We start from the raw sequence: 20,041 nt of genomic DNA on the forward strand, positions 1-20,041 counted from the left end.
ATTGATCGAGGACAAATTAAAGCAACCTTAGTGATGTTTCTCAACATACTAATGACAACCCAAATGGACTACAACTAACCCATATAACATACTCTACAACCTCCATGTCTTTGCTCATAAAAATCTGTATTCTTGGAATATCATCCTTCCAATTCCAAATGGTCACGTCATCTTTCAGGACACAGTTAAAGGTTACCTATTCCAAGAATCGACCAAACAGAATTCCCCTTCACACCCTGCCCTGCCTCTAAACACAGACACAGACACACACACATCCCCACTTTTATCAGAAATGTTATTTCTCTTTTTGGATCTTGTATGCGTAGTACTTTGTACTTCTCCTATCATAAGTTATTCTGTATTCCAGTTATTTGTATATGTGGCATATCTCCATTTAGATTGTAAGCTCAATGAAGAGTTTAGGATATTACTTATCTTTGTTCCTTTACAAGAACACAGGAGAATGTTGTGCATATACTAGTTTCACATTAACACATGCCTGATAAAGTTAATGTGTCCAACCACAAAGAAGAGATAGTCTATTCTTCATTTATCATGAAAAATATTAACTCATTTAAAAAGGGTATTCTACCTTTGCACATTCCTTTAGGTGGGCTACATGGCATCTCTGTGTATCTAATTTGTGGTGATGTTCTGACAACACAGCACATTTCTGATGTGAGATATGGAGCCTGAAAAAGAAAAAGAAAATAAGATAGGATAATTTACTTCAAATGCCTTATTTCTTTAAGCTGTTCTAGTTCAGTTATAAAATAAATATTTTCCCCCAAGTCACAATTTGCAGATAAAGAAATTTTAGAGAGATAAATGGAACAGTTAAACATGGTTATAAAATAAATTGTATTGAGAATCAAATACTAGAGAATTTTGATCTCCATTTTCTATTCATTTCATCAGACAGCTACATCTCTATGACTTCTGCTCAAAATTAATTTTAATCTTTAATCCTTTTTTCAAGTCTTTTACTGACTAAATATATATTTATTGCATTTTATTCTGTAAAGAGTGTTATTTAAAAGTACTGTTTTTTTTACATTTGTTGGGGAGGTTAAAGGTGCCATGCACAGCTGAGAAATATGTATTCTCCTTCCTATTCTCATTCAAAAATGACCAGAATTTTATCATATTTAACTTTTTTAGAATTTTATTTAGGTCTTTAAATTATTTCTGGTATAATTTTTATTTAGATTTATCTGGGTCTGACAGGGTATACATTGAAATCCTATTTTCACCTGTAACTTGTTCAGCTTTTCCTTGAAGTATTTAGATGCTATGTCACACACTACATATATGATAATTATTGATATTAATTTATTGCCTATGGTACCTTTTGGCAAAGTGATTTCCCTATTGTGGCAGAAGCAATATCCCAATCCCTGCCCCCCATGCAAATTAGACTATGTTTTTCTTTAAAAGGTATTGATACTATCCTCTGGGCTACTAACACCACGACCTCATCATCTAAGTATAAAGTTCATACTAAGAGCTTCAGCTCTCTGATGCTTGGTTAGCAGATCATGATAGGCAATTAAAGCAAGAGGGCTGAATCAACTGGAGGTGATTTCAGTTCCAAGTTTTTGTTGAATATCCTTCTTCTGCTATGACTATGTACATCTTTTTATTAATTGTTGAAGGATCCCTGAGTTCCTCATTTTGTTCCAATATTGAACCTAAACTACCAAGGTATTGGCTTACTCATTTTTTTTTCCAGCTTTACTTACATAATTGAGACTCTGTTAGGGCCACACAGTCTAGAGGGGATGTCAACATGTTAATAATTCCTTATTGTATTTTCTGGGATCCTGATTCTACTTTCTCCAGTAGTATTAAATGCTGAGTTTTTCAAGAATCTTCATGATAAAGGAATGGGGACTAAGACTGAGAATCTTAAAACTTTTAGTGTACCAAAAGTTGACTAATTTAGGGCAAAATCCAGTTGCTACCCTTCTGGTCTGAGCTTGCAACTCCTGACCTTGGCTTGAGTCTGGGTGACACTACTGTAAGCTGGCCCCTGGTTGAAGCTCCAGTATGCTGCTGGTGGCTCTAGCCCATGTTAGTAAGTTAAAAGGACCTGTAAATTCAAAGTGACAAAACTACAGTCTTGTTCTTGTTCTGAGCTCTTTGTCCTACTTAAAGGCCTTAAAATATGCTGGGGACTAAATCTAAGAGTGGCTCTTGGGACAGAGTTACATAGCCGTGACTTGTTTCTATTTCTGTTCCTTGTCCAGTACAAAGCCTCAGTCCCGTGACTACTCTTTGCCCTGATACACTACTATGGGGAACATCTATACAGAGGACTCCCATCTTTTGAGTTATATATCTGTGATGGGAGAACTTGGCCAACAATTGTTGAGGATGAAGGGGCATGGATAAGTTACAATCTGTACTGATGGAGGGAATATCCATGTTGATGACATTATAAAGCTACTGCCATAATAAAATTATGAATTATTTACCCAGCATATATGAATAATTACTGAACTGAAGAAATAGAAGGAAGAAACTATTAGAGCCCTTTACTGAGTCTTATATCATTGGTTCATATTTTCTCATCAAGAATAAACTACTATAAACGAGGGTTGCATTCTGAGAAGTTGGTGGGGGTTGTCAGAAACTTTCAGGCTCTCCCGATTTCCTCCACAAACAAACAGAAAATCTCTATGAAATGAACACAGAGTAGCAAGAATAAAAGGGTAAAGCAGTTGTCCTCCTACATACTCTTGAGAGGACCTCAGAAAAGACTCCAGGGCCCTTTGATCCAGCAAAACCACTCCTAGGTCTGTATCCCAAGGAAATCATAAAAATGGGAAAAGGACCCACATGCACAAAAATATTTATAACAGGTTTTTTTTTGTAGTGGCAAAGAATTGGAAATTGAGGGGATGCCCATTAATTGGAGAACAGCTGAATATACATATGAATGTAATACTATTGTGCTACAAGAAATGATGAGCAGGCAGACTTCAAAAAAACTTGGAAAGACTTATATGAACCAAGGAAGAGTGAAATGAGCAGAACCAGGAGAACACTGTACATAGTAACAGCCACACTGTTCAATGACTAACTTTAATAGATTTGGCCATTCAAAGCAATGCAAGGATCTAAGACATCTTCAAAAGACTCATGATGGAAAATGCTATCCACATCCAGAGGAAGAACTATGGAATCTGAATGTGGATGGAAGCATACTATTTGCTCTCCTTTTCCTTTGTTGTTTTGTTTTATTGCTTCATTCTCGTGGTTCCTCCCATTAGTTCTAATTGTTCTTTACATCATGACTAATGGGAAAATATGCTTAATATGAATGTATATGTAGAGCCTGTATCAGATTGTACACCATCTTAGGGGTGGGGGAGAGAAGTGGGAGGAAAGAAAATTTAAAACTCAAAATCTTACGGAAGTGAATGTCGAAAACTAAAAATAAATAAGCTATCAAAAAAAAAAGACTCCAGAGGGTGAGGCTGGGTCTGAGTGAAGTCAAATTCACTGAATCAATCAACAGTAGGCCCTGAAAGAGAAGTAGACTAGGCCTCAAGAAATTTGACCTCAGAAATCTTTAGGAACGTTCATCTCAAGAACATCAGATTCTGAGTGAGGGAAGATTGTTGTTCCCGGAAGCCAGGTCAAGTGGTTCTGCCCAGATGTGACCCCCAACTGTGATTTTGGATAAGGAGTAAGCATAAGCCTGGTGAGTGTGATACTGCAAGGGAGCAAGAACATTTTTGAGACAGGGTGGCTAGAGCTTAGGGGAGGACAAGAGGATTCCCTGAGGTTGAGATCCCAGACAAGATTCAGAAAACAACAGTAAGAAGGGCCTAGGACAACATTACCTACAGCTCAGGTTTAAAACTTGATTATAATACTATAAAGGTGCTAAAATAAAAATAAGACATTAAAAGTAAAAATGTTACAGTAAGCAAAGGAAAAAGAAACTGACCACTGATAGCTACTTTTGCATGAAAGAAGTTCTGGGTTCATATTCACAGGAAGACAGTGAGGTTTAAAAAAAAAAAGCCTACTCTAAAGGATAATATCAAATGGTCACAAGTCCAAAAAGAAATCTTTGAAGAACTTAAAAAGGAATTCAAAAATGAAATAAGAGGAGGAAAATTAGAAGAAGAAAAAAAGAGAAAAGAGGGAAAATTAGAAAAAAATTAAAGCAATACAAGAAAATTATGAAAAGAAAGTTAACCAGTCAGAAAAGGAGATACAAAATCTTAAAGAAAATTCCTAGAAAACTAGAATCAAGTAAGTGGAATTGAATGACATTATAAGACACCAAGATATAATAAAACTAGAAAAAAATAGAAAACAATATGAAAGAGAAACAACTGATCTAAAGAAGAGATAGAGGAGAGACAATATGAGAATTGTTAGAATACCCAAAAGTTATGATTAAAAAAAAAAGAATCTGGATGCGATGTTACAAGAAATTATTAAGCAAAATTGCTCTGAAGTTCTAGAAGAAGAGCATAAAGTAGAAATAGAAAGAATCTACCAATCATTACCTGAAAGAGATTCTAGGAAGAAAACTCACAAGAATGTCATAGTCCAGTTTCAAAATCCCCAGGCTAAAGAGAAAATATTGCAAGCAACAAGAAAAAAACAATGTAAATACTGTGGAAAAACAATCAAGATTTCAGAAGACACAGTAGCTTCTACAAGACCATAGGTTTTGGCACATTATATTTTGAAGAGCAAAGGAGTTAGGATTGTATCCAAGAATAACTTATGCAGGAAAATTGAGTATAATCCCAAATTTTAAAAATGGACATTTGATGAACTGAAAGACTTTCAGGTATTTGTAATGAAAAGACTAGATCTTTTGTATCAAAATTTCCATTAAGTTCTAGAGGAAACATAAGGTAATCATTAAATACTAATTATATAGCACTGATAAAGGTTAAACTTATACTTATGCCATATGAAAACATTATCAATATTCTTATAACTGTCATCATTACTAAGGTAGTTTGAAAGAAAGGTTGTGGCTGAGTTTGTATAAGGTGACTCTAAAAAACAAAATTGGGTAGGAAAAGGTAAAAAGGAGCCATTATCTCATAAAAACAGGATATGAAAGGAAGAACAAATATAGAGGAAACAGGTGGGGGTGGAGGGTTGGTAATGTTGGAACCTTACTGTCATCTGGATTGAAGAGGAAATAAAGCGTACATCTGAAGAGGTTTAGAAAACTTCTGAACTTCTAGAGGTGAGAATACTATGGGATAATGTAGGCAAGGAACTTTTAAAAGGGTATATAGAGTAAGATTAAGAGGGTGAGGGGAGAACATAAGGAAGGGAATTTTAGAGATGTGGGTAAAATAAGGAATAAGAGGCTAAGGGGAAAAGATAAGGTAACAGGGACAGGGTAAAAAGAGAGGCTGAAATGGAAAATAGTGAGTAAAAATAAGACGTAGAGAAATTCACAAATAGTAATTATAACTTTGAATGTGAATGGGATGAACTCACCCATAGAACAGAAATGGATAGCAGAACAGATTAAAAATCAGAATCCAACAATATGTTATTTCAAGAAACACATTTAAAAATGAGATACACAGAGAGTTAAAATAGAGGGCTGACGTAGAATTTATCATACATGAGCTGATGAAAAAAGGCAGGGGCAGCAATTATGATCTCAGACAAACTTATGGCTAGAATAGATTTAATTAAAAGAGTTAAATGAGTTAACTACATTTGGATAAAAGGTACCATAGACAATGAGGCAATATCAATACTGAACCTATATGCACCAAATTCTATAGCATCTAAATCTTTAAAAAGAAAAATTAAATGATTTACAGGTGGAGATATAGTAGGGGATTTTAATCTTCCCTTCTTAGAACTAGATAAATCTAATTTAAAAAAAAAAGAAAAGTTAAGGAAGTGAATAGAATTTTAGATAAACTTGACACAATAGATATTTGGAGAGAAATGAACGGAAATAGGAATACACCTTTTTTTCAGCGGTTTGTGGTACCTTTACAAAGACTGACCATGTATTAGTAAATAAAAATATTATAGTTAAAAATAAAAATATTAAAAGTATCCTTATCAGATCACAGTGTAATAAAAATATAATGTATTTAGTAAAAGGTCAAGGAAACATAGATCAAAAACTAACTGGAGATTAACCAACCTCATCTTAAAGAAAGAGTCAGTCAAATAACAAACCATAGAAATAATAATTTCATTAAAGAGAATGACAATCATTCCCCAATTGATAAATGGTCAAAGGATATAAACAGGCAGTTCCCAGATGAAGAAATTAAAGCCATCTATAGTCACATGAAAAAATGCTCTAAATCACTACTGATTAGAAAAATGCAAATCAAAACAACTCTAAGGTACCATATCACACCTATCAGATTGGCCAACATGACAAAATAGGAAAATGATAAATGTTGGAGAAGATGTGGGAAAATTGGAACACTGATCATTGTTGGTGGTGTTGTGAAATGATCCAGCCATTTTGGAGAGCAATTTGGAACTATACCCAAAGGGCTATAAAAATTTGCATACCCTTTGACCCAGCAATAGCACTTCTAGGGCTTTATCCCAAAGAGATCATATACATGGGAAAAGGACCCACATGTACAAAAATATTTATAGCAACTCTTTTTATGGTGACAAAGAATTGGAAATTGAGGGAATGCCCGTCAATTGGGGAATGGCTGAACAAGTTGTGGTATATTAATGTAATGGAATATTATTGTGCCATAAGAAATGATGAGAAGACAGACTTCAGAAAGACCTGGAAAGACTTGTATGGACTGATGGTGAGTGAAGTGAGCAGAACCAAGAGAATGTTGTACACAGTAACAGCCACGTTGTGCGATGACTAACTTTGATAGACTTAGCCCTTCTCAGCAATGCAAGGTTCTAAGAAATCTCCAAAGGTCTCATGATAGAAAATGCTATCCACATTCAAAGAAAGAACTATGGAGTTTGAATGCAGATAGAAGCACACTATTTGCTATTTTTTTCTTCTGTTTTGTTTCCTATTTCTCACGGTTCCTCCCATTGGTTCTAATTCTTCCTTACAACATTACTAATGTGAAAATATGTTTAACAGGAACGTAAATGTAAAGCCTATATCAAATTGTGAGCTGTCTTGGGGAGGGTGGAGGAGAGAAGAGGGAGAAAAATTTTCAACTCAAAAGAATATGGAATTGATTGTTGATAAATCAAAATAAATTAATAACATTTAAAAAAAAATTTAAAAAGCAGAAAAAGAAAATCATAGGCCAATTTCATTAATTAATATGTATGCAAAAATCATAATAAAATGCCAGCTAAAAGATTACACAACACATTACAAAGATTATACATTATGATTAAGTGATGGTTTAGCATAAGGAAAACAATATAATTGATGATATAAATATCAAAAATTTAAAAAATCATGATTATATCAATAGGTACGGAAAAAGCTTTTGATAAAGTTAAATACTCATTCTTATTAAAAAATACTTGAAAGTATTTGTATAAGTGGATTTTTCCTTAAATTAATAAAAAGCATTTATCTAAAACCATCAGGAAGTGTTATTTGTAATGGGGATAAACTAGAAGCTTTTCCAGTAAAATCATGTGTGAAACAAGGATGCCCACTGTCACCACTATTATTCAACATTGTATTGGAAATCCTAGCAATAGTAATAAGAGAAGAAAAAGAAGGAATTAGAATAAGGAATGAGGTTATAAAACTCTCTTTTTTTTGCAGATGATATGATGATATTCTTGGAAAATCCCAAAGACTCGACTAAAAAGTTATTTGAAACAATTAATAATTTTAGCAAAGTAGCAAGTTATAAAGTAAATCCATATAAATCATTAGCATTCCTAGTTAAAAACAAAACTCTCCAAGAAGAGATAGTAAAAAAATATCCCATTTAAAATAACTCTGGACAAACCAAATCCAGGAACTATATAAACAAAATTATATTAAAAAACCTTTGTATATAAACAAAATCAGATTTTTTAAATTGGAGAAATATTGTTCATGGGTAGACAGGGCCAATATAATAAAAATGATTATTTTATCCAAACTAATTCATATATTCAATGCCATTCCAATTAAATTACCAAAAAAAATTTTTTTTTTACTGAATAAGAAAAAAAAATCACAGAATTCATTTGGAAAAACAGTCAAGAATATAAAAGGAAATAATGAAAAAAATAGGAAAAATGGAGGTTTAGCAGTACCAGATCTTAGACTATATTATAAGGCAGTAATTATCAAAACTATTTGGTACTGGCTAAGAAATAGAAAGATGGATCAATGGAATAGAGTAGACATACAATTTACAGCAGAAAAAAACATAACTCTGTATTTGACAAATGTGAGGACTTAAGATTTTGGGATAAGAATTCATTATTTGGTAAAAAATGTTGGGAAAATAGAAAGCAATATGGCAGAAACTGGGCAGAGACCAATATCTTATACCGTTTACCAAGATGATGTCAAAATGGACCTAGATATAAAGAGAGATTTTATAAGAATATCAGAACACAGAACATATTACTTATCAGACTTGTGGATAGGTGAACAATTTAGGAATAAGAAATAGACAGCAAAATGAGGTGTAAAATGGATCATTTTGATTACATTAAAAAAGCTTTTTTTTTTTGGTTTTTGCTAGGCAATTGGGGTTCAGTGACTTGCTCAGGGTCACACAGTTAGTATGTGTTGTGTGTCTGAGATTGGATTTGAACTCAGGTCCTTCTGACTTGAAGGCCAGAGCTCTATCCATTGTGCCACCTAAGTGACCCTTATAAAAAGCTTTTGTACAACTGTGGCCAAGATCAAAAGGAAACCAGCAAACTGGAAAAAAAGAAAAAAGACAGTTTATCAGATAACGGTCTTATTTCTCAAATACATAAAGAACTTTGCCAAATCTATAAGAATGAGTCATTTCTCAATTGATAAATGTTCAAAGGATACAAACAGGCAATTTTCTGAAGAAATAAAAACAATTTATAGTTAAAAAATGCTCTAAATCATTATTGATTGGAGAAATGCAAATTAAAACAACCTTGAGATATCACTTTACGCCACCAGATTGGTTAAAATGACAGAAGGGGAAAATGACAAATGTTGAATGGGATGTGGAAAAATTGGGACATTAATTCATTCTTGGTGGAATTGTGAACTTACCCAAACATTTTGGAGAACAATCTGGAATCATGCCCAAAGAGTTAGTAAATAACCTATACTCTTTGACCCAGCAGTACTATTACCTGGTCTGTTTTCAAAGATAAATACGGAAAAATGAAAAGAACTCTTTGCAGTGGCAAATGACTATTGTGGTATATGATTATGATGGAATACTACTGTACTGTAAGAAATGATGAGCTCAATGATTTTGGAAAGACATGGAAAGACTTACACAAAATAATGAAGAGTGAAATGAGTGGAACCAAGAGAATATTGTATATGGTAACAGCAATATTGTTTTAAGAACGATTCTGAATAAGTTGTTTTGACTTTTATAAATACACAAATTAACTAATAAAGTGCAGAAAGACACTACCTGCATTCAGAGAAAGAACTAATAAAGAGAAGAATGTATAGAGTAATTTTACATATATCTATATCTATCTATACACACTTATTTGTGTCTAATGGTAGCCATCTCTAGGGTGGGGAGAGGGAAGAAAAAAATTTACATGTTAATTTTGTTGTCTACTTGAAAGGAATAGCAAGGTGTTCATAATAGATTTATAGTTGCATATACAATCTTTTTTTATTGTACTGTGTTATAGAAATGCGTGTTTTATTCCATAAATTAAAGATAAAATTTAAAAAAGAACAAACTACTAAAAGAGTCTTTTATTTCTTCATGAAAAGTGCCCATTACATTTCCCAGCTTATAGACAGCTTGATGAGTTAATGATAATATCATAAATCAAAACTAGAAAGATCTTTATAAGCCATCTGGCCCCAACCACTTATTTCACTGAGTGAGAAACTGAGATCCCAAAAATGAAGTGGCTTATCCACTTCTCTTTGCCTAACCAAGCCTTTACTTAAATTCCCTATCTTTAACGCTTTTCCTGGTTCCATCAGTCTTTTCCTCCCCTGAGCCACTGTTGTCCTTATCGTCATTAACTCATATAGTAGTTAAATAACTGAATATTGGATATAGCTACTAGTATAATGAAAGTCAGATAAAGCATGGGTTGAGGAAAAAGACCAAAGAATTATTTCCCAGGGATGTTTCTCTTCTTCTGAACTTGTGCATGACTAAGATCTTGGTATTGATCTAATCTTTGAGTTTTGTGGATATGATATTCCGCACTGATCCAGATGCGCCTTAAGGATGAAGCCCAGAATCAATCCCATATCCACTGACAGAGCGTTATCTCATTGTGGCAACAAGAGCTAACCAGCTAAGTGACAGACCATCAAAGCATCTCTGGGAAGAACATTAGTGACATTGTATACATCTTATATATATGTGGTTACTTGACTCTCCCAGTAGAATGTGACTTCTATGAGAACTGGACCTCTGTTTTTACTCTTCTTTATATGCCAAGCACTTAGTACAGTGCCTGGCAAATATGTGGTAAGTGCTCAATAAATGTTCAATGAGTGACCTTTTTTTTTTAAGATGCATAAAGAGTCATTGGAAAATTTTACCTTTTCCCATAATTTTGCCTTTTCCAATTTGATTCAATTGCTCCATATGCCACTATATCTAACAGTTAAATGTTACTTATTGAATTATATTACTTGTCATTGAAAGTTAGATAAAAACATGCCAATCAAAATAGTGAACCACTTTCTAGTGGTGCATGAATTTTGAGATCACTACAAGGGAAAGAAAAGTACTTTACTTTATCCTGTAGCTTATCATCTGAACATAATTTGAACTTTATTCTCAGGCTGAGAATAAGGAACTTTATTTAAATAGTTCAATTTGAAAATGCTTCATTTTAGAACATATTTACAAAATATGGTGATTTAAAAATTATTATGACATGGATTCAATAGTCCAGGAGTTTATGATCATTTGGTCAATCTTAAACTTACCTTAAACTTGCCTGTCTCTGTTGATGGAAAGCTTCCCAGTGATCCCATATTTTTCTCACCAATGGTGAAAGAGGAGTTTGTTTGCTATGAATTAAAAAAACTTGAAACATGGAACTGGATTACAGAAACAGATATTATTTTAAGACTAATAATAAAAACTAATCCTTACTGAAAGCAGAATAGAGAACAAACATTTAACAGTAGTAAAATCTATTATTATAAGTTAAGTGTTAAATCTAACAAGTAGGTTGACAAAATAAATTATTTTTGCTGTTAGGACAAAACTTATTACCCTGAAGAGAATCATGTGGCTTAGCTGGTATATGGCAACACATGGTTGAAATTCTGTATTGGTTTGAAAAGAAAAGTGGTAAGACACTTGAATTATTAAATAATGACATTTTGATAACTTTTGTCCAATTACTTTGTACTATTAATTTTATAGTCTGATTTGTTTTTAGTATACCAATGCTAGTTTAGTAACAAATGGTTCAGAAATCCTATTTTCTAACTGCTAAATTTACTTGCATCATACTGATTATAAATCTATAATTATAAGAGATATTAAATATTTGGTTTTGAATGGATTTATCTTGAGATTTCAAAATTAAAGAATGGCAGGACACATTCACCTTAAATCACTCCATGATGCAAAGCAGGCAAAGAAACATGCATAGACAGATTGAGGCACCAATTTTTAAAAACAAATTTTACAACGCTACTTTGAAATAATACAAATTCTCATGTCAAAAGGAAAGAAGATAAATTTTGACTATGGGATTCTTTAATCACTGCAGAAACGTCTATGTTCCTTAGAAGGTGATTGGGGTATCTGGCCTGGACCAGTAGTCAAAAAAAAAAATAGCATGTCGTTTTGAAAGGACATATTGTCTCCAAAGTATTGTGTTTTTTACATATATAAAAACATATATATATATATGTATATATACATATATATGCGCGCATGTATGTGTGTGTACACACACACACACACACACACATAGTCATGAGTGACTATATTCATTAGAAACAGTTCATCTTCATCCCTTTTCAAGAAAGTTTTTTTTTAAATTAGTATTTTTTTTTCCTGGGGCAAATCCTATCATTTGGTCATAGAAAATATTGGGAAAATAATAAATCACTTTTCAAAAAAATCAGCTTTATGGACAATTTTGCTGCACCAAAATCTCATTAAAAAATTGAGGTTATCCTTTGCAATTTCTGTCTTGCCAATTCTATATTTCAAATTACCTCAACCCCATCCTTTACACTCTAGTCTCTTTTCCTTTCTTCTAATCTCCTAGGAAGAGGAGGCCCTTCTCCTTACCCATGCCAACCCCCCAACCTGAGCCCTTAGTCCCATCACCTCCTCTCTCCACTGTGTGTTTATGTTTTCAATAGTGTTCATTCTCCCCCTAGTTTTTAATCTCTCCTTATCCACTGGCTCATTTATCACACCTAGGAGAAAAGAATGAAACAGAAAATTATTCCAGAATAATTCTCAGGTAATCTATTTCAAAATTGAGTATACAAACTATTAGCTAGGTATCAGAAATGCCTAGTTACAAGCTTACCTAAACATAAAGATGATATTTCTTTTATATTGTCTAAATGGCAATAAACAATTTAATTCATTCAGTTGTTTGGCTTCCACGCCAGCAGTTTAGTTTGATTCTTTAGTTCATAAGATGTAGCCTAAAAACCAAATTTACATCATACCACCATTTTTCCTTTGTTCTTTTTGAAGGAATGAGAAAAGTTGGAGAGAAAAGAGAAAGATGAGAAAAGAACTAGATTAGATCCAGGTACAGTAAGAGAAAAAGTTCCAGGGCTCCAGAAAGAACATATAAGCCAGAGTCAGGTAGGAAGCATAAGAAGACTGTAGCAGAACATGAAAACACACAGAAAAGGGAGAGATCCAGGCAAAGACAAAGAGAGAACAAGCACACAAGAGAGCCACATAGAGCTAGAGCCAAAGACAGAAAACTACAGAGCCACAGAGGGCTGCTGACAATGCCAGCCAGTGGTAAAGAGAGAAGCTACTCTAGGCAGTCCCACAGCCCAAATGTTACAGTCATCTTTGCCACTAGAATAGTAAACATGCTATAATTACTATAATCAATTCAAGTAATAAATCAAGTGAATTTTACATAGTGAGAGCCATGATAAAATTGTTTAAAATAAAATTTTTATTGACATCTTTTCTTTTCATATCACTTACATTTCTGAAATTTAGCCATTCCCCATCCCCCTTCCGGTGATATCCTTACAATAAAGAATCAAAGAGATACCTCTGCTCCACCCCCAAATGTAACAAGGATTTCAGAACTGACTGGAATTCTGGGATTTTTAGTTCAGGACAAATATTCCCTCAAAGCTCCATGAGTGATTTGGACTATTGCCATCTGTTAGCCCAAAGGAGGGTTGAATACTTTCTGTGAATTTTAAAAAGGACATATATGATCTATGAGAGAGCAGGCTGAGATGTGGGTAGTTAAGAGTCCCCAGTCTTGCCCAGGACTTCATAAACAGAACTGGAAAACGTTGGTGGCACAGATGAAACCAACAGAACATGCCAAAAGAAGAAACTGACAGGACAGTGGAGTTTCAGAAGAAAAGGGAGAGAGATTTAGGTGAATTATCCTGCATCTTTACAAATCTCAGAACAGAACACTAGGGCTGAGGTGACAAGTCATACTTACTTTTTCAAGGGTGGAGGGAAGTTCAAAAAATGGTTTGTGCTCTTTCCCAACTTTTTCCTTGCTTGTCTAATAATAGACATCCTAATATATTATGATCACTTCTTTTACCTAATTATTTTCTGCATCTACCTTGTGTTAAACAGAGAGAGGCCAGGGGTTAGTTGTTAGATTAAAAAAAAAATTAAATTAGGGCAGACAGCCAAACCTCTGAATGTTAATAATTTTACTAATTCAGGGCTCTGAAAATGTCATTTTCCTGATTTTTCCTCAGATCTAGACTCCATAAAACAGCAGGGAGGATATCACATAGACCTGAGGGCAACATACTGCCCCTTGGCTAAGGAGTATGCTAAGTGTAACTGAGTGTTAAAAAATTAAATCTCTGAAGAGATAGATTAGAAAAGAAAAAGTAGTAACTAATAAAAGGTTCATAACATACATTAGGGAGAAAATAGGCAAGGCCTGAGAATTTTACTTTGTCCAGTCTGGCAGTGATAAAAAAGCAACAAAGACTGAGTACTGATAGAACAACTCTGCCCTCCACAGCATCACCCAGTACTGTTTCATTAGCAAAAATAACCAGCATATTGAAAAAGAATGACATTATATGTAGTATTTCTCACCCATAGACCCCCACCACCACCTCTGCAAAGAAGATGGGGGAGGTATCTTTTTATCTCTTTTCTTTGGAATCAAGCTTAAATAATTCAGTGCTGATTTATTTGTTGTTGTAGTTTATTTACATTTTTATAATCATTGTATATACTTTTTCCTGGTAATGTTTTCTTCACCTTGCAACAGTTCATATGAGACTTCTCATGAGATGCTGTATTCATTCTCATGAGATGCTGTATTCATTATACTAGATATTTCTTATAACACAGTAATGTTCTGTTATATCAATCTATCATAATTTGTTTAGTCATTACCCAATTGATTGATATCTCCTTTGCTTCCAATTCTTTGCTACTATAAATAGTACTACTATAAATAATTTAGTGTCTTTGGGACCTTTCTGTCAGTGACCTCCTTATAAGGGTACAGGCCTACCAGTGGAGTCCCTAGGTCAAAGATATAGACAGACATTCTTTTAAAATTTTAAATTTCTTTCTAGTATGGCTGGACCAATTCACATTTCCACTGACAATGCATTTTTTCAATCTAGTGTGTATATAGATAGACAGATAGACAGATATAGATAATCTATCTACTTATCTATCTATATATATATACATTTATATACATAGTTAAATATTTCCCAGTTACATATAAAACATTTTTAACATTCATTAAAAAATATTTTAAGTTTCAAATTTTCTCCCTCCCTTTGGCCTCTCCACTCTCTATGAGAAGGCTAATGATTTGATATTAATTATACATGTGAAGTCATGCTTAAAGCTATTTCTACATTTGCCATGTTGCAGAAGGAAACACAAATAAAAAAATGCTGGAAAAACAAAGTTTAAAAAAAAAGAATGCTTCAGGTGGAACTAAGATGACAGAGTAAAGGACTCACCTGAGCTCTTCCCCACACCCCTGCAAATACCTTTAAATAATGACTCTAAACAAATTCTACAGTGGCAGAACCCACAAAAAGACAGAATGAAACAATTTTCCAGCCCAAGACAACTTAGAAGGTCTGCAGGAAAGGTCTGTCACATCCGGGTGAGAGCGGAGCACAATCCAGCACAGGCTGCACCAGTACAATCCAAGCCCCAGGAAACCAGGAGTAGGCCTTAGGAGCCAATGAATCAGCAGCAGCAGCTGCTGCTTCTGGAGCTCTCAGCCAACAGAAGATACAGGGGTCGGACAACTAGTCAAAAGGAGATTAGAGGAGTCTTTTTGCTAGCACTGAGGCAGGATTCTGGTGCTTTGCCCTTCCTTGGATCAGGGTCACAGTCTTCGGTGGCAGTCCCAGGGAAAGTAGGAGCGTTAGCACACCGCAGCCTGGGTCACAGTGGACCCTCCTCACAGTTCCAGAGTAGTAAAGAGTACTTGTGGTCACTCACAGACCAGAGCACAGGCCTGGAGAGTAGTAAACACCTCTCCTTAGATCACATCACCTTAGAAGAAATGAAAACTTACAGGTCCCTAGAAGTATCTCTGAAAATAGCTGCACAAAACCCTTGGAGCTTGGGACTGTATGCCTTTCACCCTGGAAACAGAGTCCTACTTTTATAAAGGGTTAAAAGTCAAGTAATAGGCTAGGAAAATGAGCAAACAATGGAAAAAAATTCTGACCGCAGAAAGTTACTATGGTGACAAAGAAGATCAAAAGACATACTCAGAAGAAGATAACAAAGTCAAAGCTACTACATCCAAAGCCTCCAACAAAAATATGAATTGGTCTCAGGCCATGGAAGAGCTCAAAAAGGAATTTGAAAATCAAGAAAGAGAGGCAGACGAAAAATTGGGAAGAGGAATGACAGCAATGCAAGAAAATCATGAAAAACAAGTCAACAGCTTAGTAAAGGAGACACACACACACATACACAAAATCCTGAAGAAAACAACTTAAAAAACAACTTCAAAAAAAAACATTTTACCAAATGGTAAAAGAATTACAAAAAGCCAATGAGAAGAAGAATGCCTTAAAAGCAGAATTGGCCAAATGGAAAAAGAGGCACAAAAATTCACTGAAGAAAAATACTTCTTAAAAATTAGAACTGGACAAATGGAAAAAGAGGTAGAAAAGTGCACTGAAGAAAATAATTCCTTAAAAATTAGAATGGAACAAATTGAAGCTAATGACTTTATGAGAAATCACGAAACAAAAAACTAAAACCAAAAAAATGAAAAAATTGAAGACAATGTGAAATAGCTCACTGGAAAAACAACTGACCTGAAAAATAGATCCAGGAGAGATAATTTTTAAATTATTGGACTATCTGAAAGCCATGATGAAGAAAAAAGTCTAGACATCATCTTTCAAGAAATTATCAAGGAAAACTGCCTTGATACTCTAGAACCAGAGGGTAAAACAGAAATTGGAAGAATCCACCGATCACCTCCTGAAAGAGATCCCAAAGTGGAAACTCCCAGGAATATTATAGCCAAATTCCAGAGCTCCCAGGTCAAGGACAAAATACTGCAAGCAGCCAGAAAGAAACAATTCAAGTACGGTGGAGCCATAGTCAAGAAAACATAAGATTTATCACCTTCTGCATTAAAGGATTGGAGAGTTTGGAATATGATATTCTGGAGGGCAAAGGATTACAACCAAGAACCACCTATCCAGCAAAATTGAGTATAATCCTTCAGGGGAAAAAAGGGGACACTCAACAAGACAGAGGACTTTCGAGCATTCATGATGAAAATACCAGAACTGAATAGAAAATCTGACTTTCAAATACAAGACTCAAGAGAAGCACAAAAAGGTAAACAGGAAAGGGAAATCATAAGGGACTTAATAAGATTAAACCGTTTATATTCCTACATGGGAAGATGATACTTGTAACTCATAAGAACTTTCTTGTTATTAGGGCAGACAGAAGTATACACACACACACACACATACACACACACACACATACATGTATAGACAAAGGTCACAGGTATAAGTTTAATATGAAGGTTTGATATATAAAAAAAATTAAGGGGTAAGAAAGGAATGTACTGGGAGAAAGCGAAAAGATAAGGTAGAATGAGGTAAATTATCTCACATAAAAGGGGCAAGAAAAAGCTTTTATAGTGGAGGGGAAGATGGGAGAGGTGAGGAGTAAGGGAACCTTACTTTTATCAGAATTGGCTCAAAGAAGAAATAACATACACACACAATTGGGTATGGAAATCTATCTTACCCTATAGGTAAGTAGGAAGGGAAGAGAGACAAGAAAAGGGGAGGAGTCATACAAGGGAGGTTAGGTTGAGGGAGGGGGTAATCAGAAGCAAAACACTTTTGAGGAGGGACAGGCTGAAAGGAGAGAGAGAATAGAATAAACAAGGGGAAAAATAGGATGGAGGGAAATACAGCTAGCAATAGTAACTGTGAAAAAATTTTGAAGCAAGTTTCTCTAATAAAGGTCTTCTTTCTCATACATATAGAGAACTGAGTCAAATTTAGAAAAATAAGAGCCATTCTTCAATTGATAAATGATCAAAAGATATGAACAATTTTTAGATGAAGTAAACAAAGCTATCTATAGCCATATGAAAAAAAATGCTCTAACTCACTATTGATTAGAGAAATGCAAATTTAAAAAATTCTGAGGTACTACCTCATACCTATTAGATTGGCTAATAGGACAGAAAAGGAAAATGACAAATGGTGGAGGGGATGTGGTGGAAAATGAGACATTAATGCACTGTTGGAGTTGTGAACTGATTCAATCATCCTTTTTTTAAAAAAAATCAATTTTTAGTTTTCAACGTTCACTTTTATAATATTTTGAGTTTTTAATTTTTCTCCCTCCCTATCATCCCTTTCCTAAGATAGCATGCGATCTGACATAGGCTATACATGTACAATCATATTAAACATACTTCCACATTAGTCATGTTAAGAAGTGATTCAACTATTCTGTAGAGCAATTTGGAACTATGCCCAAAGGGCTACAAAACCATGCATACCCTTTGACCTAGCAATACCACTACTAGGTCTGTATCCCAAAAGAGATAAAAAAACCAAAAAGGAAAAGGACCTATATGTACAAAAACATTTATAGCAGTTCTTTTCTCAGGGCAAAGAATTAGAAATTGAGGGGATGCCCATTGGGGAATGGCTGAATAAATTGTGGTATGTGATTATGATGGAATATTATTGTGCCATAAGAAATGATGAGCAGGATGCTCTCAGAAAAACCTAGGAAGACTTACATGGAAAGTGAAATGTACTGTGTCCAAAGTAACATTGTAAGATGATCAGCATGAATGACTCAACTATTCTCAGCAATACAATGATGCAAGACAATTCTGAAGGACTTAAGATGAAAAATGCTACCTGTCCTCTGAGAAAGAACTGATGGTGTCTGAATATAAATTGAAGCATACTTTTTTAACTTTATTTTTCTTGAGTTTTTTTTTCTTCCATTCCCCTTTGGTCTATGTTTTCTTTCACAACATGACCCTTTATGGAAATGTTTTGCATGACTACGCATGTATAACCTATGTTGAATCACTTGTCTTCTCAGTGAAGGGGTAGAGAGTGGGGAAGGAGGAACAGAGAAGTTTGTTAACTTGAAGTTTTGAAAATGAATCGTAAAAATTGTTTTTACATGTAACAGGAAAAATAAAATACTAAAATTTTTTAAAGTATGCTTTAATCTGAATTCAGAGTTTATCATTTCTCTCTCTGGAGGTGGATAGCATTTTTTATCACAGGTCCTTTGGAATTATCTTAGACCACTGTCTTGATCACAGTAGCTAAGTTTTGATTTTAGACAGATACAACTTATTTTAAGAAAGGCTCCATTGATTCCTATGCTTTCTTGTGTTTTTAACAAGAATGGGTTTTGTATTTTTTCAAAGGCTTTTTCTGCATCTATTGAGATAATCCCATGATTTTTGTTATTGATATGATATTGTATTAATTACAATGATAGTTTTCCTAATATTGACCATTCCTGTATTCCTGGTATAAATCTGACCTGCCCAAAGTGTATGATCTTTGTGATATATTACTATAATCCCCCTGCTAGTATTTTATTTAATATTTTGCATCGATATTCATAAAGGAAATGGTGTATAGTTTCTCTCATTTTGCTCTCCCTGGTTTAGGTATCAAAACTATATCTGCATCATAAATGGAATTTTGTAGGATTCCTTCTTTACCTATTTTTCAAATACTTTATATAGCATTGAGATTAATTTTTCCTTAAATGTTTGATAGAATTCACTTATAAATCCATCTGTTCTGGGGATTTTTGGTTAGGGAGCTCATTAATGGCTTGGTCTATTTCTTTTTCTAAGATAAGATTATTAAAGTATTCTATTTTCTCTTCTATTAATCTGACAGTTTGTATATTTGTAAATATTCATCCACTTCACTTAGATTGTCAGTTTTACTGGTATGTAAGTGAGCATAACTCCTAATAATTTAATTTCACCTTTATTAGTGGTGCATTCAACCTTTTCATTTTTGATACTGGTAATTTGGTTTTCTTCTTTCTTTTTTAAAGTCAAATTAACCAGTGGTTTATCTATTTTCTTTCCCCACACACACACATAAAATCCTACTTTTGTTTGTTTGTCGTTTGCCATTTCCTTCTCCAGCTCATTTTACAAATGATAAAACTAAGGCAAAGAGGGATAAGTAACTAGCCCAGGGTCACACAACTACTAAGTG

General features: G+C 34.1%; 1 protein-coding gene across 1 annotated transcript in view; it reads right to left on the reverse strand.

The window, feature by feature from the left end:
- The window catches only part of MEIKIN (meiotic kinetochore factor), a 163,073-nt gene that overhangs the window by 42,424 nt on the left and 100,608 nt on the right, over positions 1-20,041 (reverse strand). The window contains exons 11-13 of the mRNA XM_020991161.2: positions 12,423-12,514; positions 11,057-11,140; positions 593-692 (exon numbers count right to left, since the gene is read on the reverse strand). Of these exons, the coding sequence (XP_020846820.1) occupies positions 593-692; positions 11,057-11,140; positions 12,423-12,514 (276 nt within the window). The remainder of the gene's footprint in view (positions 1-592; positions 693-11,056; positions 11,141-12,422; positions 12,515-20,041) is intronic.

Source organism: Phascolarctos cinereus, unplaced genomic scaffold, assembly GCF_003287225.1.
Source record: "Phascolarctos cinereus isolate Bilbo 61053 unplaced genomic scaffold, phaCin_HiC Scaffold_2;HRSCAF=192, whole genome shotgun sequence".
NCBI classification, from domain to species: domain Eukaryota; kingdom Metazoa; phylum Chordata; class Mammalia; order Diprotodontia; family Phascolarctidae; genus Phascolarctos; species Phascolarctos cinereus.